The sequence below is a fragment of the Pipistrellus hanaki genome (genome assembly GCF_964339955.1).
Source record: "Pipistrellus hanaki genome assembly, chromosome: 2".
NCBI lineage: Eukaryota > Metazoa > Chordata > Mammalia > Chiroptera > Vespertilionidae > Pipistrellus > Pipistrellus hanaki.
The window spans coordinates 99,575,480-99,601,724 of NC_140504.1; the positions used below are offsets into that span (position 1 = coordinate 99,575,480).

Below are 26,245 nucleotides of genomic sequence, written 5' to 3' on the forward strand. Positions count from 1 at the left end.
CCATTTTCCCCATATCTATTACTAGCAATCTTCTACATTGATTTTCTCTGTTTTAGGGAGCAAGTGGTAGTGACAGTGAAAAGGAAAAAAAATAAAGTAAAGCCCACTGTATGGGAGAACATATTTGCCAATGCTATTTCAAATTAGGGTTTCATCTCCAAAATGTACAGGGGACTCATACAACTTAACAAAAGAATGATAAACAATCCAATAAAAAAAATAGGCAAAAAACTTAAATAGACACTTTTTGAAAGAGGACACTTTTCTGGCTATGAGTCATATGAAAATATGCTCAAAGACACTAGTCATCCAAGAGATGCGAATCAAAACTACCATGAAATACCATCTCACACCTGTCAGAATGGCTATCATAAACAAATCAACAAAAGACAAGTGCTGGCAAGGAAGTGAAAAAAATGAACCCTCATGCACTGCTGGTGAGAATGCAAACTGCTCCAGCCACTGTGAAAGATAGTATGGAATTTCCTCAATAAAGTTAAAAAGGGAATTCCCATTTGACCCTTAATACCACTTCTAGGACTATATCCCAAGAAACCAGAAACACCAATCAGAAAGGATATATGCACCCCTATGTTCATAGCAGCACAATTTACAATAGCTAAGATTTGGAAAAAACCTAAGTGCCCATTAGAAGATGAGTGGATTGAAAAACTGTGGTACATCTATACAGTGAAATACTATGCAGATATAAAAAGAAGTAACTTTTACCATTTGCAATAGCCTGGATGGAACTGGAGAGAATTATGCTAAGTGAAATAAGCCAGTTGGAGAAAGATAAATATCACATGGTCACTAATATGTAGGATATAATGATCAACATAAACTAATGAACAAAAATAGATCCAGAGCAAATGGCAAGGGAGGTGGGACTGGGAGAGTTAGAGATCAACCAATGGACTTATATGCATGCATATTAGCATAAACAATGGATTTAGGCACTGGGGCAGTAGGAACTTGCCTTAGGGGGGTGGGAATTGCCAGGGCGGGGTGTCAATCTGGGAAAAAGTTGACATATGTAAAACTTTAGACAATAAAAAAGCATTTTCCCAAAAACATGAAGTAAAGGGCAGCAGGAGAGAATCTACCCACTGAATTAAGAAGAAACAAATATTATGAGTAAAACTAAATGTAATGGTCTAAATTTAAATGTAAGCTGAGATTTTCATTCTCTTGCAGATGTACAGAACCAAAGAAGTAAAGGCCTGCCTGGTTTTCTTCCTGGAGCTTCAGACCTAGACCACAGCCTTTATATCTCACCTTCTAATCCAGACAACCAAGTGTGGCAGCCAGATCACCCTCCACCAGGCAGCCTTCCTCCTGGTCTAAATTATTTAAGCCAGGTGTTTGTTATTTCTCTATTTCTATATATTTCCCTTTTAAATGAATACAAATGTGATTTCTTGCTTTTCAACCAAGGTTGAAGGACTTCAACAAATAACTCACTGAATTAAGAACAGTATTATGAACCATAAAATTATAATATTTTATTTTATTTATTTCTATTTTGAGGAAAGAAATTTGTTTACATTTATAATCACTTTTAATTTCCTTATTTATTTGACAGAGTAACAAGAAAGACATTTATCCTCATTGCTCAAAGTATCAGCAAACTGATCCTCAAAGAATTGTCTAATATGTATGTCTCAACACCTACAGCTATTTAATTAAAGAATATTTATTGAGTACTCACTAAAATCAAGGCACATAGAAAACATAAAACTTAGATTCTATTTGGCAAGACAAGAAATTTTGACAAGGAGCACCAGGCCAAGCCAGATAAGCATACAACTGCAACATGTGCATAGAAGGGGAAGAATTGTTATGCCTGAGGAGAGGCTTCTACAGTGACATCAGAGTTCAGTGTTTTCAACTGAAAATTAAAAGGTGGATGGATATTTCCAAATCTTAGCTTTTACAAATTGTGCTACTATGAACATATGGATGCATATATCTTTTCTGATTGGTGTTTTTAGTTTCTTGGGATATATTCCTAGAAGTGAGAACCCTGGGTCAAATGGGTGTTCCATTTTCGACATTTTGAGGAAACTCCATACTGTACACAATGGCTGCACCAGTCTGCATTCCCACCAGCAGTGCACAAAGATTCATTTTTCTCCACCTCCACATCAGTACTTGTCTTTTGTTGATTTGTTGATGATAGCCATTCTGACAGGTGTGAGATGGTACCACATTGTTGTTTTGATTTGCATCTCTTGGATGATTAGTGACTTTGAGTATGTTTTCATATGTATCTAGGCTTTCTGAATGTCCTCTTTCAAAAAATGTCTATTTAGGTCCATTACCCATATTTTGATTGGCTTGTTTACCATACTTTTATTAAGTTCTATGATTTCCCTGTAAATGATGGAAATTGAACCCTTACAGCAGATAACATTGGCAAATATGTTCTCCCATGCTGTGGGCTTTCTTGTTGTTTTGTTAATGGTTTCTTTTGCTGTGCAGAAGCTTTTTATTTTCATGTAGTCCCATTTGTTTATTTTCTCCTTAGTTTCCATTGCTCTAAGAGCTGTATCAGTGAAGATATTGCTTTGGCATATGTCTAAGATTTTGCTGCCTATGGATTCCTCTAAGATTTTTATGGTTTCCCATCTTATGTTTAAATCCTTTATCCATTTTGAGTTTCTTTTTGTGTATGGTGTAAGTTGGTGGTCTAGTTTCATTCTTTTGCATGTATCTGTCCAATTTTCCCAGCACCATTTATTGAAGAGACTGTCTTGACTCCATTGTATATTTGTGCCTCCTTTGTCAAATATTAATTGAGCATAGTGATTTAGGTTGATATCTGAGTTCTTTATCCTATTCCATTGGTTTATATGTTTATTCTTGTGCCAGTACCAAGCAGATTTGAGAAGAGTGGCTTTGTAATATAGCTTGATATCTGGTCTTGATATAGCTAAGATTTGGAAACAGCCTAAGTGCCCATCAGAAGATGAGTTGATTAAAAACTTGTGGTACATATTCACATTGAAATACTATACTTCAGTAAAAATGAAGGTAATCCTACTATTTGCAATATCATGGATGGGCCTGGAGAGCATTATGCTAAGCTAAATAAGTTAGTCAGAGAAAGATAAATATCACACGATCTCACTCATTTGTGGAATATAATGAACAACATAAACTTATTAACAAAAACAGATCCAGAGACAGAGAAAGGATTCATCAGACCATCAAACCTCAGAGGAAGGTAGGGGAAAGTGGGGTAAGGGGAAGAGATCAACCAAAAGACTTGTATGCATGCATATGAGCCTAACCAATGGACACAGACAACAGTGGGGTGAGAGCATGAGTATGGGGAGTCGGGGGATAAAGACATATATGTAATACCTTAATCAAAGAAAAAAAGGATAGAAATCCAAGGGAAAACAAACACCAAGTTGATAATATTGTCTTTGACATTGTTTCATCTTCAATTTTCTTGAAAAATCATTTTAGTATAGTCATCAGTCATCAAGCCTTATAGTAAATCAGTAAATAAATAGCATCAGAATTATGTGGCACATGAATAGCAATTATATATGTATAGTTGCTGTTTGGGTATTTTATCCTACAAAAGATTAGAAATACACCTACACTAATATTGGGATGTCAGCACATCTACTGCAATTTTCTGTTTGTTTGGCATTCTTTCAAAGTATAAAGTTTGTCTCCTTTAGCAAAATCAAATCTGTGTTAATTCCCTTAAGGTACAAGAGATTTCTGTTATGCCTGATAGATTTAAGTTGCATACAGCATATGTTCCTGGGAAAATGTTTATTATTGCAGATGCTTTCTCCTGAAACCCACTGGCAGGCAAATGTACTCTAGAGACTGTGGAGCTCAGAGAGATATGTAAAACATCTGGGAAAGCTAACCCACCATCTTCCATCTGCAGAAAGGATCAGCTGGAATAGCTGACTTGAGTTGATTAATTGCTGCAAGCTGTTTCGGAACATTGACAGACAAGGTTTTGGCAAGGATATGAGTGATAGACCAGTAACAGAAGTCTGAGGTTTAATGATCACATGCGGTCATCACATAGTCTTCTTCTATCCATTAATGATGACACACCTAGAGCAAGATTCTTGACATGAATACATTTTTTCCTACATTCAATAAATAGAGGTCTAAGCTCATTGGCTTCAGTTCTAAAACAAAAAGTCAATTTTCCAAGAATATATCTTTGGTAATATTTTACAGAATACAAAAATATACCACAAATTGGTGAATATTTTATTTCAAAGGTAAAGATAGTTTATTAATTTTTACACTAAAAGAATACATATTTGTTTTAAAGCAGTGTATTTGTAACAGAATGAATGACCATTTTAAAAGCTTTATACCACAAGTCTATAAGAAACATGGAATGCATTAACTTTTATCGAAAAAAAGTAAGAATTAAATCAAATTATGATGTTTTAAAATAATATACTTTTATAAAAAATAAACAGGAAAATACACAAAAATATACAAAATTCTCTAAATTAAAAAAAATCAAAGTAAATTTTTAAAAAATCTTCTATTCTCTTTTAATCAAGTTCACTCAATCACTATTGAAAATCTTTTTTTCATTTACAATTTGTAAATAAATTCCCCAGGGTGTGTGTGTGTGTACACGTGTATATATGCATATTTTTAGATGCATATTTTTTCATGTAGGTTAAACCTAAGAATCATATAAAACTTCTCCTTCCTGATTAGATTAACATGTTCAAAATAGTCAAAGATATTTTATCTACAAGTGTCAAAGGATAATTATATAATTTATTTACCTAGAGGTGAGAGTAGTGAGTTATAGTCTACAAAAAAATGTAAAGATTCAGTTTATTTTGAAATAGAGTTGAATCTTGAACAATGCATAGCTTAGTGACGCTGATCCCCTGAATAGTCAAAAACCCATGTAAAACTTTAGACTTTCTCCAAACTTAACTATTATTATAGCCTATTGTTGACTAGAAGCCTCACTGATCACATACTCAACAAAAATTGTGTACATTATATGTACTATAAACTGTATTTTACAACAAAGTAAGTTAGAGATAAAGAAATGTTATTAAGAAAATCATAAGGAAGAGAAAAATTTTTATATTATTATATTTACTGAAAAAAAAAATGTTCACATAAGTAGATCCATACAATTCAAACTTGGTTTGTTCAAGAGTCAACTGTACATATATTAAATGCAATTGCTGAGACTTGTAAACATGATGAATTATGGAGAATTTATTATTAAGCTATATATTCAATGCTATCATTAGATATCCATTCTACAACTTTCATACTTCAGGGGTACTTGACTTGCCCTGACACCTGAATATATGATTCAATTAAGTTTAAAGTTTATACTTTATAACAACTTCCAGTTTATATATTAATAGCAATAGGTGGAAAGGGCTCATTTGGACCATGGTTGATACTTGGCCTAAGAATAAAGGAACCTATAAGAACAACCAAAATGAGACCCTCAAATGTAGGAGATTTTCTCACAAAGATAGACCAAATCAAGTAAAATGTTATTACAGAAGATGGGGTGAATATAAGAGTAGAGAAAATATGGAAAAAAGGTATTCAAAAGTTCAATAGTATCACTAAAGAATTGCTTTTCTCAGATTCTAAAATTAGTTTAGAGATGCCAGTGTAATAGACTGGAAAGCATATCAAAACTGGCTACAGTACAGCTAGAGTTCAAGTCCTGGCTTAACAATTTGCAAACTGCAAACTACCTAATCTATCTGAAATTGTTTCTGCAGATGTAAAACATAATGATATCTACCTCTGAGTTCTTCTGAGAATTAAATCAGACACTATGTCAAAATATTTAGCACAGTGACTACTAAGAAAAATCATTAAATGAACAACTGCTATTATTAGATATTGCAGAGGTACAATTTCCATTTCTATTGCAGAGCTCATCTTTTATTATTTTAATAATTATTTGTTGTTGCCAAAACCGGTTTGGCTCAGTGGATAGAGCATTGGCCTGTGGACTGAAGGGTGCCAGGTTCTATTCAGGTCAAGGGCATGTACCTAGGTTGTGGGCACATCCCCAGTAAGGGGTGTGCAAGAGGCAGCTGATCGATGTATCTCTCTCATCGATGTTTCTAACTATCACTCTCTCTTCCACTCTGTAAAAATCAATAAAATATATTTAAAAATAATAATAATTATTATTTGTGGTTAAAAGTATTATATATTTCCCCCTTTCTCCCCATTATCTCCCACCAGTCCATCCTATCCCCTAACTCCAGGCCCTCACTGTCCATTGTCTGTGTCTATGAGCTATGCACAGATGCACATAAGATCCTTGGTTGATTACCCTCCCCTGCCTTCCCTCTGAGATTCTGCACTCTGTTCCATGCTTTCATGTCTTTGGATCCACTCCATTCATCAATTTATTTTGTTACTTAGAGTCCACATATAAGTGAGATCACATGATACTTATCTTTCTCTGACTGAGTTATTTAATTTAGCATGATACTCTCCAGGTCACTCTATGCTGTCTCAAAGGGTCAGATATTTTTCTTTTTTACTGCTGCAAAGTATTCCATGGTATAAATGTTACCCAGATTTTTTATCTGCTCATCTACTGATGGGCACTTGGACTGTTTCCAGATCTTAGCTATTGTAAATTATGCTGCTATGAACATAGGAATGCATACATACTTTCCTACTGGTATTTCAAGTTTCTTAGGATATATTCCTAGTAGTGAGATCACTAATTCAAAAGGCAGTTCTCTATTTAATTTTTGAGGAAACTCAATACTGTATTCTGTAATGGCTGCACCAGTCTACATTTCCACCAGCAGTGTATGAGGGTTCCCTTTTCTTCACATCCTCCCCAAACTTGCCATTTCTTAATTTGTTGATAGTAGCTGTTCTGACAGGTGTGAGGTGATAACTCATTGTTGTTTTGATTTGCATTTCTCTGACATTCAGTGACTTTGAGAAATTTTTTCATGATTTTTGGCCATCTGTATGTCCTCTTTGGAGAAATGCCATTTAGGACCCTTGCCCATTTTTTAAAATTTATTTATTGATTAAGGTATCACATATTTGCCCTCAATACCCATTCCAATCCCCCACCCCTCCACTCATGCCCCACCCCCCTATTGTCCTTGACCACTGGTTAGGCTCATATGTATGCACATAAGTCCTTGGTTGATCTCTCCCTTTTGTCCCCATCCTCCCTTCGAGGTCCAACAGTCTGAACCATGGCTCCTTATCTCTGGGTCGGTTCTTGTTCATCAGTCTATGTTGTTCACCATTTCCCCTAGATGAGTGAGATCATGTCCTACTGGAAATATACTTAAAAGAATAAAAAATGAGACAAGCAATAATTTTTATGCTGAAAGGCATATGAATCAGTCTGTAGAGAGTTTCTTTCTGGGCCACCACCACCATCTGAACTGAAATATCATTGCTGACATGTACACATAAGAAACCCTTTGCCCATTTTAAAATTAGATTTTTTGCCTTCCTTTTGTGAAATTGTATGAGTTCCTTATATATTTTGTATATTAACTAACCCTTTAAGATGTAACACTGACAATATGTTCTCCCATACATTGGGCTCTCTTTTCATTTTGTTGATTTTTTTTTGCAAGCCAGAATATATTTATTTTGATGTAGTCCCATTTGTTTATTTTATCCTTAGTTTTCTTTGCCCTAGGACAGTGATCGGCAAACTCATTAGTCAACAGAGCCAAATATCAACAGTACAATGATTGAAATTTCTTTTGAAAGCCAAATTTTTTAAACTTAAACTTCTTCTAATGCCACTTCTTCAAAATAGACTTTCCCAGGCCATGGTATTTTGTGGAAGAGCCACACTTATGGGGCCAGAGAGCTGCATGTGGCTTGCGAGCCTCAGTTTGCTGCCGATGGCCCTGGATTTATCCATAAATGTACTGCTATGAGAGGTGTCTGAGACTTTGCTGTCTATGGTTTATTCTAGGATTATGGTTTCCCAACTTACATTTAAGTCTTTTATTCATTTTGAGTTTATTCTTGTGTATGGTATAAGTTGGTGGTATAGTTTTAGTTTTCTGCATGTATCTAATTTTCCCAACACCATTTATTGAACAGACTGTCTTCATTCCACTGTATACTCTTGCCACCTTTGTCAAATATTAATTGGTATAATGATTTGGGTCAATTTAAGGGGTCTCTATTCTGTTATATTGATCTCGACTGATCTTTATTGATCTCTGTGCCTATTCTTGTGCCAGTACCAGGCTGTTTTGATTATGGTGAGTTTGTAGTATAACTTGAAATCTGGTATTATGATTTCTCCAAATTTGTTCTTCTTAAGATTGCTGTGGCTATTTAGGGTCTTTTGGGTTCCATATAAATTTTTGGAGAATTTGTGCTATATCTATGAATATGCTATTGGTATTTTAATAGGGATTGCATTGAATCTGTAGATTGATTTGAGTAGTATGGAAATTTTAATGATGTTGATTCTACTAATCCATGATCACGGTATATTCTTCCACTTGTCTATATATTTTTTCTCTTTTTGAACATTCTGTAGTTTTCTGAATACAGACAGGTCTTTTGCCACCTTAGTTAAGTTTATTCCTAATTATGTTAACTTTTGTTACAATGATAAATTAGATTACTTGTTTAATTTCTTTTTCTGATAATTCATTGTTGATGTATAAAAAAATCCATCAATTTTGTGGTGTTGATTTTGTATCCTGATGCATTGCTAATTCATTTCATAAATCTACTACTATTTTGATGGAGTTTTTAGAAATATAAGGCATTCCCCAAAAAATAAGGCCCGCCCTAGGCTTTGTCTCAGAATGAAAATTAATTTACCGTAAACTGGTTGCTAGGGCCGCCCCGACTGGCATTTAGCAACCAGTGATGTTACGCAGAATCCTGACTTCACTGCTGTGTGGAGGCAGAATGGAGGTCGGAGTGAGCAGTGAGTGAGGGGCGGGAGAGAGGAGGAGACTTTCGCAGAAGCATGTAGAAGAAAAGGAGGATTAGAGTGGATGGGACATGGCGAAGGTGGTGAGTGCTGGTCTGTCTCTGATGACACTACCTGATGCTCGTGGCTGCCCTCATGATGACTGAAGGTTCTCAGTCAGTGGCAGACCCTGCTCCAGCCAAGATCCAGGCCCCAGCAAGCCCAGTGACAGTCCCCAGGCAGGTCCCAGGGGGTAAATGTCTAATAAAGGGGTAGGGGGGATATCTGGTGAAGGTGTTCAGTGGCACAGGGGTGGGGTTAGGGGGATCACTTAAAATGACACAGGAGGAGGATCAGAGGGGGCAATCAAAATGACACAGGAGGATCAAAAGGGGTTACTAAAATGGTAATCCCCCCTCTGATTCTTCTGTGCCATTTTGATCCCCCCCTTTGATCCCCCCTGTGTCATTTTAAGTGATCCCCCTCCCCTCACCTTGATACCCCAATTCCTTTTTTATACCCCTGGAAATGAGTGCAAAAAGAAAAAGCTACTCCGTGGAGTACAAGAAAGGAATCGAGGAAGACTCTTGGGGCCAAAATCTTACTGCCTTCTGCAAAGAGAAGATGTTGAGTATCTGATTGGTCCGAAAATGGCGAGCAGAGTATGGTAACCTCATTGAACAAGTGGACAAAGGAAATGCTAAAAAGCACAAGTGTGGATCAGGTTGGCAACCATTATTTTCCGAGCTGGAGACCTGATCTGTGAATGGGTTGTTGACAGGAGAGCAAAGGCTTTGGTTGTGAATAGGGCTCAGATTCAAGAATTTGCCCTTGCAATGGCAACACAGTTTGACATACACCCCGAAGACTTCAAAGCATCACAACACTGGCTGGATAATTTCCTTCAGCAAAGTGAACTGTCTTTAAGAAGATCTACATCGTTTAGGTTGGAAGATACTCAAGTTATTAAGCGAGCACTTGCATTCAAGTCCTTTATTGATGATGCTGACTTCTCTAAATACAATCTTTCCAACATGATTGCTATGGATGAAACTGCAGTGTTTATGGGCCAATCATCTCAAACAACAATTGAACAGCGGGGTGCCTCCTTAGTGTACATTCCCTCCACTGCTTACGAAAGTGCACGTGTTTCCTGTATTTTTGCAATTTGTCTGGATGACACTAAAATCCCACCTTTAATCATTTCTAAGGGCAAGAAGAAAAAGATTGAACGTGTTTGGGGCATTTTTATTCTTGAAACTGAAAAAATCTGGGCCACACAAGCAGTTATAAGGAAGTGGGCCAATTTAATGCTGCTGCTTGTTATGCGAGGGAGACAAAGAGGTCTGCTAGTCTGGGATGCAGCCAGCACTCACCATGCTAAAGACATGAAGACATTTCTTCACGAAAGAAAAATAGATCAGATAATGATTCCTGCAGGAATGACGGCCTATCTCCAGACTCTTGATATTGCAATAAACAAGCCATTCAAAGACAATTTGTGCATGGAAATTAATGACTACATTGAAAATAGAATGGAGAGAAATCAGCTTGGAAACTTTGTGAAACCTAAACTGCAAGAAGTTGTGACTTCAGTGAAGAATTCATGGAAGAAAATCACTGACAGTTGTATTGCAAATGCACTGCGAGCAGGCTACTTTGACAAGAAGTACTCATTTAAAGACAGTGCTATTGCCGAAACCGGTTTGGCTCAATGGTAGAGCGTCGGTCTGCGGACTGAAAGGCCCCACGTTCGATTCCGGGCAAGGGCATGTACATTGGTTGTGGGCACATATCTGGTAGGGGGTGTGCAAGAGGCAGCTTGTTGATGTTTCTCTCTCATCGATGTTTCACCAGAAAATTCAGGAATTGGATTGTTATGATGATGTTCCAGAAGATGATGACATGATTGTCACTGAATAAATGAGTAAATTCTTGATACTGTAGGATTCACAGTTTGTCTGGTTTGTGTTGACAACTACCGTACTACCATACTGTATACAGGTAATAAATTTCCTTTATTTTCATTTAACAATAAATGTGTACCATATTCTTCTTCATGGAAAAATAAGACATCCCCTGAAAATAAGACCTAGCACATCTTTGGGAACAAAAATTAATATAAGACACTGTCTTATTTTCGGGGATGTCTTATTTTTCTTTTTATAGCAGCCTTGTAATTCATCATGTAGATGTACCACATTTTTCTAATCCACTCATCTACTCATGGGCATTTAGGATCCTTCTAAATCTTAGCTATTGTAAATTGTGCTGCTAGGAACATAGGGCTGTATATATACTTTCTGACTGGTGTTCTTTTTTTCCTGTGATATATTCCTAGAAGTGGTATTACTGGGTCAAATGGAAGTTCCGTTTTTAATTTCTTGAGGAAATGCCATACTGTTTTCCACCATCACTGCACCAGTCTGCATTCCAGGCAGCAGTGCAAGCGGGGTCCTTTTCCTCTGCATTGTCTCCAGCACTTGTCATTTGTTGATTTGCTGATGATAGCCATTCTGACAGGTGTGAGATGGTACCTTATTGTTATTTTAATTTGCACCTTTCACAAGATTAGTGACTTTGAGCATGTTTTCATATGTCTCTTGTCTTCTGTATGCCCTCCTTTGAAAAGTGTCTATTCAGGTCCTTTATCCATTTTTTTTTTAATTTAAATTTATTTTTTTAATTTTTTTAATTTTTATTGATTATGGTATCACATAATTGTCCTCATCCCCCCATTCCCATCCCAAACCCCTCCCCACATATACTCCCACCCCACTGTTGTCCATGGCCGCTGGCTAGGCCCATATGTATGCACACAAGTTCTTTGGTTGATCTCTTCCTCTTACCCCACCTTCCCCTGCTTTCCCTCTGAGGTTTGAAAGTTTGATCACTACTTCTCTTTCTCTGGGTCTGTTTTTGTTCATCAGTTTATGTTGTTCATTATTTCCTCTAGATGTGTGAGATCATGTGATCCAAGAAATACCCTTGCAAGAACTGAAACTGATACAAGCCATAATGGTTATGCTGAGAGGCAAATGAATCAGTCTATAGTGAATTCCTTTCTGGGCCAACAGTTCTTTTGAATCCCAATTTCAATGTCAAATAGTTCCTTATGTGTACATGTCAGCCATGATATTTCAGATCTGGTTGTTGGACAAATGGTGGTGATGCAGGTCTGACCGTCTCTGGTTTGGTCCTGAGCTTCCTTCAGCAACACGCAGCTGCTGTCTGCTGGTATGGCTAGGAGTTGTCAGCGTCTTCCTTTTCTGAACTGTTTCTCTTCTGTCTTCATGGCTGGAGCACTTCTGTCTATTCCTCTCTGTTACAGTAATCCAGATGGTCTCGGCGTTGTTTTCTGAAAATATACAAACATATTCTTGACCAAAAGTTAATAAAGGGATATTTTCTTTAAATTTGACTTGGGATTCTTTTTCATTTTTTTTTCCCCAAAATGATTTCCCCCTGGTTTGTTTTGACACCGTATATGTATTTTAATGGGTATCTTGCTGTTAACGTTTTGAATGAAGTTTAATTTTCTAAAGTACAAATTCTTTAGATGTAATTTACTCACATGATATTTTTCCTTACATGATATTCTTCCACTGTCACCCTCTTTTTTAATTTAAATAATAGGATACTTTTGGAAATTTTATCATGTAGCCTTGATAGCTTTTACATTTTAATTATTTGGGCTAAACTATGACTGCTTTAGGTTCATTACATGTTATGCAATTTTACCATGAGACTCTCTGCCAATAAAAATTTTTGTTAACACTTTAGGAACAGCTCTTTGTACAGTACAATCAGTTTTTCTAGAATATCCATTTATTTCCAGTAGCCGTGTATTTATTTACCATGTGTGTATTAGTGGCAATGATTATTTGCCTTCTTGAGAAGGGCCTGAACATTCCTGCTACTAGGTTGGACTTGTATATTAAAAACCCATTTGCCCACACCATGGGTACAAGACTCTCAAACAAGTCTTCAGGAGAGAACTTGGGGATCAACAGAGGTGGGGCACAGACCTTTACCACACCCCCCTGCAACTTGGCAGGCGCCTGAACCTTCTCCCCTTCTGAGGGAGTTCTCCTGCCCCCAGGGCTGCTTCACTTCCCATGCACAGCTCAAATTAAGACCCAGGTATCCATTTTTTTTAATTGGATTGTTTATATTTCTTTTATTAATTTGTAAATTTTGGAGATTAAACCCTTATTGGAGATAACATTGGCAAATATATTCTTACATTCAGTGGGCTTTCTTATTGTGTTGTTGATGGTTTCTTTTGCTGTGCAGAAGCTTTTTATTTTCATGTAGTCCTATTTGTTTATTTTCTTTTTAGTTTCCGTTGCCCTAGGAGCTGTATCAGTAAAGATATTGCTACAAAAAAAATGTCTGATGTTTTGCACTCTATGGCTTCTTCTAAGATTTTAGGGTTTTCTATCTTATGTTTAAGTTCTTTATCCGTTTTGAGTTTATTTTTGTGTATGTTGTAAGTTGCTGGTCAAGTTTCGTTTCTTTTTGTTTGTTTGTTTGTTTGTTTGTTTGTTTTTTGCATGTATCTATCCAATGTTCCCAGTACCATTTACTGAAGAGACTGTTTTGACTCCATTGTATGCTTTTGACACTTTGTCAAATATTAATTGAGCATAATGGCTTGGGCCAATTTATGGGTTCTCTGTTGTGTTCCACTGGTCTATAAGTCTGTTCTTGTCACTGTGCCAGGAAGTTTTGAGAACAGTGACTTTGTACTATTGCTTGATATCCGGTATTGTGATCCTTTCAACTTTATTCTTCTTTAGCAATATTGCTACAGCTATTTGGGGCCTTTTTTTTCAGATGAATTTTTAGAGAGTTTGTTCTGGGTCTTTGAAGTATGTCATTGGTATTTTAATAAGGATTACCTTGATTTTATAGATTGCTTTGAGTAGTATAAACATTTTAATGCTGTTCATTTTATCAATCTATGAAAATGGTATATTCTTCCATATGTTTATGTCTTCCTCTGTATTTTTTTCTTCTTGTCTGATTGCTTTGGCTAGCACTTCCAGTATTATGTCAAACAGGACTGGTAAGAGTGGGCATCCCTGTCTTGTTCCTGTTTTTAAGGGAAATAGTTTTTGCCCATTCAGTATGATGATGTCTATTTGTTTATGATATGTGGCTTTTTTTATGTTGAGGTCTGATCCTTCTATTCCCACCTTGTTGAGATTTTTTATCAAGAAAGGGTGTTGGATTTTGTCAAATGGTTTTTCTGCATTAATGGATATGATTATATGGTTTTACCTCTCAATTTGTTTATGTGATGTATCACGTTTATTAATTTTTGGATATTGTACTATCATAATAAATCCCTCCTGGCTATGGTATATGCTCTTTCTAATGTAATGCTGGATTCAGTTTGCTAGAATTTTGTTGAGAATTTTGGCATCTATGTTCATGAAAAATATTGACCTGTAATTCTCTTTCTTGTATTATCTTTATTTGGGATTAGGGTAATTCTGGTTTTTTAGAAAGAGCTTGAAAGTGTTCCCTACCCTTGAATTTTTGGAATAGTCTAAAGGAGATAGGTTTTATTTTATTTTTTTTTTGAATGTTTGATAAAAGTACCCTGTGAAGGCATCTGGTCCAGGGCTTTTGTTTGTTGGAAGTTTTATTATTATTATTATTATTATTGTTGTTGTTGATGTTGTTGTTGCTTCAATTTCCTCCATAGTTGTTAGCCTATTCAGATTTTTTTATTCTTCCTAATTGAGTTTTGGAAGGTCATATTTTTCTAAGAATATGTCAATTTCTTCTAGGTTGACAAGTTTATTGGAATAGAGCTGCTCATAGTATTTTTTATGAGTCTTCATATTTCTGTGGAATCTGTAGTTATTTCACGTCTTTCATTTCTTATTTTGTTTATATATGTCCTCTCTCTTTGCCTCTTTGTGAGCCTGGCTAGAGGTTCACTAATCTTGTTTATCCTTTTAAAGAACTAGCTCTTGTTTTCATTGATTTTATTTTTGGGGCCTCTATGTCATTTATTTCTACTTTGATCTTTATTATTTCCTTCCTTCTGCTCACGCTGGGCTTTTTGTTGCTCTCTTTCTAATTCTTCAGGTTGCAGAGTTAGATGGTTTATTACCAACTTTTCTTGTTTGTTTCTGTGTGCTTTTTAGGTAATCCTATAATGTTATAAACTTCCATCTCAGGACTGCTTTCTCTGTGTCGCATAGATTTTGTATTATGTTTTCATTGTGATTTGTTTTCAAGATATTTTTTATTTCTTCTTTGATCTCATTGGTAACCCAATAATTGTTTAGTAGTATGCTATTCAGCCTTCAAGTGATTGAATATTTTTGATTCTTTTTATTGTAGTTTATTTCTAATACTAGAGGCCTGGTGCACAAAATTTGTGCACTGATAGGTTCACTAGGCCTCGACAGCAATCAGGGCCAATCAGGGCCTTCCAGCTGCTGACTGGGTCCTTCTTTTCCCTGGCTGCCAGCTGCCAGCTGCCAGCTGGGACCTTCCTTTATTCAATACTGCCCCCTCGTGGTAAGTGCTGTCATAGCAAGCAGTTGAACTACTGAAGGGACAATTTGCCTGTTGGCCTCTTATTAGCTAGAATCAAACTTGGGACCTTTCAGTCCTCAGGACAATGCTGCATCCACTGAGATAAACCTGCTAGAACAATAGTTTGTTGTTGATTTTTCTTGTTGTGCTGTGTGTGTGTGTGTGTGTGTGTGTGTGTGTGTGTGTGTGTTGTTTGTTTCATTTATTTGTTCTTATTAGGTATACCTGTAATGCTATGAACTTCCCTTTCAAGGCTGCTTTTGTAATTTTTGAGATTTGAGGTTATTGTGTGTACACATTCATTTGTCTCCAGGAAGATTTTTATTTCTTACTTGATCTCATTGGAAACCCATTCACTGTTTTAATAACATGCTATTTAGTCTCCATGTCTTTTAATATTTTTGTGTGTTTTTACTCTAGTTGATATCTAATTTCATTTTACTTTGATCTGAGAAGATGCTTGATATGGTTCAAATCTTCTTGAACTTGTAGATTTGTTTTGTGTCCTAACATGTGGTCTACCTTTGAGAATGACCCATGTACACTTGAGAAGAATGTATATTCTTAAGTTTTGGGATAGAATATCAATGTCCATTAAATCCATCTACTCTAGTGTGTCCTTTAGAGTCACTATTAAATGGGTTAATTTTTTATCTGGAAGATCTATCCTATGAAGTCAGCAGAGTGTTAAAGTTCCCTACTTTGACTGTATTTTTGTTGATCTCTCCATTAAACTCCTTTAGAAGGTTTTTTATTTATTTAGAAGCTTCTATATTAGGTGCATATATGTTTACCAGGGTTATATCCTCTTGTTGGATAGATTCTGTCAGTATTCTGTAGTGACTTTGTTGTCTCTTGTGATGGCTTTCATTTTGAAGTCTATTTTGTCGAAAATGAATATTACTACTTCATTTTTTTTTTCCTTTTCCATTTGCTTCAAAAATATTTTTTATATCCCATCTCTCTCATCTTGTGTGTGTCTTTTATTCTGAGGTGGATCTTTTGTAGACAGCATATAGTTGGGTTATGCTTTTGTATCCATTCAGCTACCCTATACCTTTTGATTGAATAATTTTATCCATTCACTTTTAAAATTATTAGTGATAAGTACTTATTTATTCTATTTTAATTCTGTATATCTAGGTATCTCTCTTTTTCTCTTTTCTCATCACAGCAGTTCCTTTAGTATTTCCTGTAATGTTGACCTAGTGTGGATGCACTCTAGCCATTTTTTTGGGGGGCGGGGGGAGCTCTTCATTTGACTTTCTATTTGAATAAAAGCCTTACTGCATATAATAATCTTACAATAGTTTCAGATCCTTGCTTTTCATTACCTTGAATATTTCATGCTATTCTCTTCTGGACTGTGGAGTTTCTGATGAGAAATCAGGTATCAGCCTTATGGGAGCTCCTTTCTAGGTAACAGTTTTCTTTTCTCTTGCTGCCTTTAAGATTCGCTCTCGGTCTTTAATTTTTGGAATTTTAATTATGATGTGTCTGGGTGTAGGCCAGTTTTCATTCTTCTACCTTGGTGTTCTCTGTGCCTCTGAATATTGTGTAAGGCTTTCCTTTACCAGTTTAGGGAAGTTTTCTGTCATTGTTTCTTCAAACACATTCTCTATCCCTTAACTCCCTTTCTGCCTCTTCTGGCACAATTATTATTTGAATATGGTTATGTTTCATGTTGTTCCACAGCTCCTTTAAGCTATCCTCCTGTTTTTTAATTATTTTTTTTTTCTTTTTAGTTCTCTGATTGACTGATTATTTTCAACCCTGTCTTCTAATTTACTGATTTGGTCCTCAACTTCCCCTAATATGTTGTGTATTCCTTCCAATGTGATCTTTATTTGTGTTATGTCATTCTTTATCTCTGATTATTCTTTTTTCATGCTGTTGAGTTTCATTGCCATCATTAGTCTGAACTGTTTCAGATAAATTTTCTATATCTGCTTCATTTATCTCTTCTGGAGAATTCTGTTTTTCTTTCATTTAGTTTTTTTTGTTTTGTTTTGTTTGTTCGTTTGTTTGTCTCCTCATTTTGGTCCTGTTTGGGTTTGTGCTAGGTAGATCCTCTATGCCTCTCAATCTCTAGTTCAGTACAAGGCCAAGTGCTGTTTCTAACTAATTAGACCAGACAAAGACTCAAAGACTCCAGAGATCACCTCTGTCTACAGACTGATAGGATTCTGACTTTAATAGCCCACGACAATTGTCTTAAGATGAGGTGAGAGTTTTTTCAACAGGATGGGGTAAAACTCCTCTGCATGGAAGTTAATTGTTATTTTTAATATCTTAAGTGGCCTCAAGGCAAGGTGTTTCACAATAGGGTAAGTCAACTATTTCTCCCCCCACTCAGGCAAGGCAAATGTCTGTGTGGGGATGATGTCCTCTTCTGTGTAAGGGAATGACTCAGCCCTGGAAACTGGGGGTATCTGCCTTCTGTGCGCTAACCCTTATATACCCAATCCTAGCTTCTGCTCAGCTCCAGTCCACTCTGCTTACCCTCTGCTGGAACACAACGTGGGTGGTTCTACAGGGAATTTTGTACATTGGCCCTTTAAGAAGGTGCCTGAATTTCCAGCTGTCTCTTCCTGGAAATTCAGAGCCCCTTGTTATGTGGGTACCATTCTCAGTAGTGGTGCTCTTTGCTGGGGGTCCCATCTTGAGTATTATACCCTAGAATTCTCAGGGGCAACCCTTAACAGCTGAGATATCTCTCTGGGACTCAGTTGCTATGTGTGGGAGCCCACCAGCCCTTTTGCACCTCTGCCCCTTCCTCCTGTCTCTATGCAGTCTTCACTTTTGGTCCACAGTTATCAGGGTTCTTTCCAGTGAGTCTTCTGTTGATTATTAAAGAAGTTTTTTCTATATTTTATTTGTAGTTTCAGTTTGTTTCTGGGAGCATGTTCATGAAGCATGCATTTTCTCTGCTGCCATTTGTAGTCTCTCTTCTGTAGAGCAGATCTTAATTGATGGTCTCTCATTTTCAAGACTAAAACTTGATCCGTGACACTAATGTTCAAAACTCCTAAATTCAAAACCTTAGTCTTGCCCTCACAGTTCTTCTCTCATCCCTAAGTTACTTCTACATATATCATCTGGTAAATCATCATGGATAGCTTTTATGAGGCATATGTCTTCTTCTCCCAAAGCCCTACTTTTTTTTTTTCCCTCAAAAGAAGAGACCAGAACTAACAATAGCACACTAGAAAAAACTGATTATATTTTTTTAATAAATGTATTGAGGTGACATTTAAAATATTATATAGCTTCAACTCTATAACTCTATGATACATGATCTCTATATTACATTGTGTGCCCACTACTGAAAGTCAAATCCCTTCACTATATCGCTACTGCCTGACTTATTTTGTTTAATATAATATCCTCAAGGTACACATACATGTTGTCACAAATGGCAGTTTTTCATCTTTCTTACAGCTAGGTAGTACCCCATTGTGTGTGTGTGGGGGGTGTATACATACATAAATACACACATACACACATGTGTGATATATATGGATATATACATATGTATGTATCACATCTTATTTATCTAATCATCTATCAAAGCACATTTTGTTTGTTTCCATGTCTTGGCCACTGTGAATAATATTGCAATGAACATAAGGGTGCATATACACAAAAGGGAGTTTGCTGGGTCTTATGGTAATTTTACTGTTAAGTTTTTGAGGAACCTCCAAACTCTTTTCCACAGTGGCAGTATCAGTTTTCATTCCCACCAGCAATGAATGAGAACTCCTATTTTCTACTTCTCTAACACTTACTTGTCTTCTTGATAATAGCTATTTCAACATATGTGAGGTGATACCTCATTGCAATTTTGATTTGCATTTTCCCTAATAGCTAGTGAAGTTGAGTGTCTTTTCATATACATTGGCCATTTTTATGTCTTCTTGGGAGAAGTATCTGTTCAGATTCTCTGTCCATTTTTTAGTTTAATTGTTTGGTATCTTTTTCATTGTTGAGTTTTAAGGATTCTTTATATATTTTTTTATGTTAACCCCTTGCTGGAGCTGTTATTTGCAAATGCATTCTCCCATTTGGTTGGTTCTAATGTTTTAATTTGCATAATCTTTAAAATAGGTAGATATTTAAAATCATAGCCAAAACCCGTTTAGCTCAGTGGATAGAGCGTTGATCTGCGGACTGAAAGATCCCGGGTTCGATTCCGGTCAAGGGCATGTACCTTGGTTGCGGGCACATCCCTGGCAGGGGGTGTGCAAGAGGTAGCTGGTCGATGTTTCTCTCTCATTGAAGTTTGTAGCTCTCTATCTCTCTCCCTTCCTCTCTGTAAAAAATCAATAAAATATATATTTTTTAAAAAGAATATTTAAAATCATAAATTATTTTTGGAAAATACTTGTTATAAATCTTAAGAGGCCACATGCACACTTTCATCAATAAAAATATTTGAATTAAATAAGTATTAGCTTTACCTCCACATCAGTATATAGGAGAATAAACAAAATAAGGTAACTTCCAATTTTCTGAGTTTGTGATGCCCAATACCAAATATTAGTAGTGTCTACTTCAACTTAACAGATACATATGGGTTTATTAATGTGGAAGAGAATAAAGCACATTTAAAGGCAACATATAAAATTAAACATTAGAAAAGAAATCAGCATTAGATTTTTTATTGATTTCAAGGACTGAATGTCAAATTTAAAATATATACAAAGTAATTCATTCATTCTAAAAGTACATTTTTGTTATTTTCTTTAAAAACAATTTGCATTACTTACTTTTTAACATAGTTCTCATTCGTGTGGATACTTTATCACTGTAAATGGACTTCATTTCTAATTGCATAAGGATAATTTTACTATTATGCATTTAGTAACATAACTTTTATTCTGCTTAAATTGATATTTTATCAACATCAGCAGGATTTATGTGTTCTTTTTCCTAGTCCATAGGGAGGTGTGAGTGAAAAAATATTCCACAATAAGCTTTTTCTGCTGTAACAAGGATATATCATCACTGTGGGCAATGAGCTGCTGCATGATCCACTAGGAGTAATGTTAGGCAGGGATAGAACGAGTGGCCAGACATTCAGATCCTTGTTGTTTTATTTCATTTTCTTATAAAAAGAAGGGGAATCAACTTTTAAAACATATAGGGATTATTATACATAGAGAATAATTGTTTAATTATAATTTAATAATACTGTAATAATAATTTTAAAATTTTCTCAAAGTATTGATTCTAATTGCTACTCTTTTATCCATTACACAGAAAGAGAGCATAGTTAAGCACAGTTTCCATTTACATTCTGGGCAAATCTGCCTTGGAATCTTTAAGGTTCTTGCAATTTTTTATTTTCACTTAAATAAAAAACATTTTACATTCTCTTTTAATATAAATTGAGTTGTACCTGGCCAGTATGGCTTAGTGGTTGAATATTGACCTATGAACCAGGAGGTTATGGTTCGATTTCAGGCCAGGGTATATGCCCAAGTTGCAAGATTGAAGTTCAGTGGGGGGTGGGGGGGGAGAGTTTAGGAGGCAGCCAATCAATAAGTCTTAGCATTGATGCTTCTATCTCTCTCTCCCTCTCCTTTCCTCTCTGAAATCAATAAAAATATATATATTTAAAAATAAATAAGTAAATAAAATAAATGTGAGTTGTATTCAACTGTTTTGATAATATTGAACATGAAAATCATCTAATTTGATATACTTCAAAATGTTGTGATGTAATGTTTCATGGCCTTCATGTTACCTTTAACAGTTAGACCTAATTTTATGTAGTCTAGTAAACAGGTTAAGAATATTCCCACAAAATATAATGAACTACATAAACTGATGAACAAAAACAGATCCAGAGACAGAGAAGCATCGATCAGACTGTCAAACTTCAGAGGAAAGATAGAGAAGGGTGAGGGTAAGGGGGAGAGATCAAGTAAATGAGTTGCATGCATGCATATAAGCCTAACCAATGGACACAAACACCAGGGGGTGAGGGAATGAGTGGGGGGTGGGGAAGGATTGGGGGATAAGGACACATATGTAGTACCTTAATCAATAAAAAACAAAAAAGAAAGAAAAGATAAAAATCACAAAAGAAAAAATAGTATAGCTACTTTAGCCTATCTGAATTACAAAAGCTGTCTCTTCAGCTCTGCTAGATTATTAGACTCTGGTTTTACACAGCCTTTGCTGGGGCTGGGAAACAGACTCCTGCAGTAATATAGGACAGTTGTAAGATTTACTTCATTTCTTTTTACCTTCTCTTAGGTATCACAGTCCTGTAAGGCCTGTTTTCAAATATCTGAAAAGAACATTTTCATATATATTTTCTGTTTTTTAAAGTGTTTATAGCGGGATTACAATTTCTAAATCAGTTAGGCTTTTTTTGTTTTTTATTTTTTTTCACCAGTTGTATAAACTTTAAAACATATAAAGTGAAATATTTTTGAGTTTTTAAACAAATAGCCAATTTTCATGTTTCTTGATCTTGTGTGTGTGTGTGTATGTGTGAAAATAAATATGCTTCTCAAATAAAAAAAAATTAAAAAAAGAAGAAGAATATCCCCACAAGTTGATGTAATGTTTCCTTGTCCTGTTGCCCTCACAGTTAGACCTGATCATTGTGCACCAGCAGGTGGAGCTTCTTGGAAGTAAGTGTATCCTCTTCTATTAAAGTTGTGGAAAATATTTTAGGTTTCAGAAATTCTTACATATCTAAATATGTTATAAAGGATAAAGTTAAACATTTAGAATAGTTAAATGTTTTAAAAATAGCACTATTTTATTTTTTTAAATAAACATTGTAAGTAAAATTATTAGACTGATAAAAAATAAATCTAAAAGCATAAAACTATCCAAGTCTTTGGTGATATGCCATTAGAAATCTAGCATTTTAAAATCTTAAAATTATTTTTGTTAAATGTGATAATTTCCCTGATTGCTAATAATTTTGTTTTTTCTTAATAATTCCAGAAATGCAAATCAAGTTTGAGACTAAATTTTAAAAAATTCACAAAACAAAATTCCACTGTTTTAATATTTCATCAGTGATTAATCAAATGGGCAAATTATTTAACAATAAACAAATTTATGATTATGACTAACTTGCAAATTACTTGAATACTTTTTGTTCTTAACATATTATATTATTTCTAAAATATGTCAAAATTGAAATAGATAACAGGATAACATACAGCTGTAGATATATTGCCAGACAGATTTTAGACAAAATTCTTAGTATCATATGAGTTGTCCCAATAAATTTAATACCAATGACCGAATTATTATTTAGTACAGCATTTGGTTCTGTTGACAACATTGCTTTCCTAGTTGAAAGTGGTATTGCATGTTTCCAAATAGAGCATTTATCTAGAATAAAAATTTATTCAGCACACAGCTCTGTTCTCAGAGTTTGTTTTAACTTCCATGGAGAATCCTCAAGTTTCAGAGCATGGATGTAGATTTGCATAAAGAAGGTACAATATTATTAATAAATAATCTGTCACTATGTTTATTTCTTTTTTGTTTAAAGGCATGATACTAAGCACAGCATTATTTTGATGAATTTTCTGTTTTGTTCCATCAGTGATACTTGGCACTGAAACTGTGAACAAATATGAGATTAAAAACAGCTTGGGGCAAAGAATATATTTTGCCGTGGAGGAAAGTATCTGCTTCAATCGTACTTTCTGTTCCACACTTCGATCTTGCACTCTGAGGATCACGGACAACTCGGGTCAAGAGGTGATTACAGTAAACAGGCCCTTGAGGTGTGACAGCTGCTGGTGCCCTTGCTACCTACAAGAGGTCAGTCATTGGCTCTGGTCTGCTTTTTCCTTCTACTTTTAAAAAGATTAGCAAATATTTCTTTAATAAATGGCATTCATCTGGAACTATGGAGCAATTAGCCTTCCAATTGTTTGGATTAGTACATCACTCCTTTAGAATCAAAACACCTTGAAAATTTGGTAATTCACTAAGTTTTTTTTCCTTTCCAACCAAAAATGATAGTGACTTCTGTGATCTTAGTTGATGAAGATAGCTCACACATCATGTAAATAAGACACACCTTCCTGACTCTTGTTAATAGCATTTAATTTTATATAGTCTACTAGAGGTCTGGAGCACAAAATTAATGCACGGGGGTAGAGTTTGTGTCCCTCAGCCCAGACTGCACCCTCTCCAATCTGAGACATCCCTCTCACAATCCAGAACTGCTGGCTCCAAACCACTTGCCTGCCTGCCAGCCTGATCACCTCCTAACTACTCCCCTGCTAGCCTGATCGATGCCTAACTGCTCCCTTGCCAGCACGATTGCCCCTAATTTCCCTCCCCTGCCAGCCTGGTTGCCCCTAATTGTCCTCCCCCGCCAGCCTGCAGACCTTGTCCCCCCCCAACAGCTCTCCACTGTGGGCCTGGTTCCCTCCAATAGCCCTCCTCTGCATGCCTGATTCCCCCCCACTGCTCTTCCCTGCAGGCCTAGTCCCCCCAATTGCCCTAACTGCCCTGGCCACCCCTAACTTCCCTTCCCTACTGGCCTGATCACCCACAACTGCCCTCCCTTGCCAGCCATTTGGTGGTTGCCATCTTGTGTCCACATGGGGGTGGCCATCTTTGCCCACATGGGGGTGGCCATCTTGTGTGTTGGAGTGATGGTCAATTTGAATATTACTCTTTTATTAGATAGGAAGATGAGTTCCACCATTAAGTAAATCTACCTTTGACCCTTTGTCTCACTGTAGAAAAATTGAGGAAGCGTCAAGTGTTATTGTACTCTTCTAAGGTGGTTTCTCTTGGTTAGGTAATATTATTTAGTACAGATGTCACATTGCATTCTCTCATTTATGAAAAACATCAAGGTTTGGAAAAGACAATGTTATTGCTCTAGAAGAAATCATTCAATTATTTTATTTCAATACATGAAATTCGTGCATGAAAGGGGTTCCTCAGCCTAACCTGCATGCTTTCCAATTTGGAATCCCACTCGCAATCCAGGAAAACTTCCTTCTGGACAAAGCCATGGTGGTGGTGGTAGAGGCAGAGATAGTTAGGGGTGATTTTGCCATTTGCCTGCCTGCCTGCCTGCCTGATCGCCCCTAACCCCATTGCCTGCCTGCCTGATCACCCCTAACTGCCTCTGCCTGCTGGCCTGATTACCCCTACCTTGACTCCTGCTGGCCTGATTGCCCCTACCTTGCCCCCATGCCTGCCTGATTGCCCTTAACTCTCTGCCTGCCTGCCTGATCACCCCTAACTGCCATCTTCCAGACATCCAACTTCCTTCTGGACAAAGCCCCTAACTGCCCTTTCTTGCCAGCCTGATTGTATCCCCAACAGCCCTCCCCTACTGGCCTGATCACCCCTAACTGTCTCTGCCTCGGCTACCACCACCATGGCTTTGTCCAGAAGGAAGTTGGATGTCTGGAAGGTGGCCAGTCAATCTGGTCTAATTAGCATGTCACCCTTTTATTAGTATAGATAGATTATATAGGATAGGATTGGTTAAATGGGGGGTAGGGAAAGCCTTTTTAAGCAGGAAGAGATGCTCTTGACAGACAAAAACACATAATCCCTATATCTGGACTGATAACCAGCCATATGCACTGTTCTGCCAAACCTGTCATTAAAAACTTTAATCACTTTCTTACATCTTACACCAAAAGCTTTTGCCCTTAAAACCCTTCCTCAGCCCACACCTTAGGTTTTGCCTTCACTGTTCACTCAGAGTAGGTTCTGATTGGTTGGTTTCTATGCCAGTCAGCATCAAAAGCTCTACCTCCTAGGCAATCATTGGCTCCTCACAATTAACCCATATTTTGTTCTGATTGGTCAGTTTCTATGCCAGTCAGCATCTCTGGGCCTATCTCTGGTCCTGATCATAGAGGCGGGGCTGATCAGCAGCTGCCCCAGGCTGCTAGCAAGTAGGCTGAACTGCTGACCTTTGGGAAAGAAAGAGAAAGAGGCTTGGCTGCTGGTGAGGCCCAGAGTGAGGTGCAGGGTGTGATGGCATTTAGTGGAGCCTTCATTCATTTTGGATATTATGACCCTGGCTCTAAATACACAATAGATTCCATTACCCTTTCCATTACCCTTTAATGGACATGTAATAATAGCTTTTATTGACATAATGCAAGTGATAAAGAACATTTACTTACTTAGATATCTTCAGTATCATGACATTTTTATGAGCTAGAAAGAATAGATTTTACTCTCCACATTTTGCAGTTGAGCAAATTGGTGCTTTACCTATGATCACATATCTAGAAAACATCATAAATGGGACTTGATCCAAGTTTTCTTATTCAAGCCTATGTGTCTTAATAAAGCAGTGTATAAATTCTCTATTTAGCACAATAGAAATAAATATTAATGAAAGAAGAATAATTTGAGAAGTTTATTCTCCAATTAATTCTCCAACTATTTATAATCACCAGGCTAAGTGATAAGATAACTAAGGTACTTACACACAAACTCAAGAATTTCTATCCTCCTAGTGAGGATATTTAAGATATAATATTCCCCAACATGGTATAGTCAGTATAATCACAGAATATTTCTAATAATTTATGTTTTATTTTATAGTAGTCATTATCACATAAATTAAACATAAGTTGTATCTTGATACCCTTTAATTATTTTAAAATTTTTGTCATAAGCAAAACAATAACTTTGAAAGTTATCCCAGAACAATTGTATGTAATTCTAAGCAGTCTTGTTGAAACTACTTTTGTCTAAGCAAAAACACTATAG

At 36.3% G+C, this 26,245-nt stretch overlaps 1 protein-coding gene across 1 annotated transcript in view; it reads left to right on the forward strand.

Moving 5' to 3' along the window:
• The window catches only part of PLSCR5 (phospholipid scramblase family member 5), a gene marked incomplete at both ends in the record, with an annotated part of 65,640 nt that overhangs the window by 9,987 nt on the left and 29,408 nt on the right, over window positions 1–26,245 (forward strand). The window contains 3 exons of the mRNA XM_084870808.1: window positions 1,198–1,361; window positions 22,104–22,146; window positions 23,082–23,302. Of these exons, the coding sequence (XP_084726934.1) occupies window positions 1,198–1,361; window positions 22,104–22,146; window positions 23,082–23,302 (428 nt within the window). The remainder of the gene's footprint in view (window positions 1–1,197; window positions 1,362–22,103; window positions 22,147–23,081; window positions 23,303–26,245) is intronic.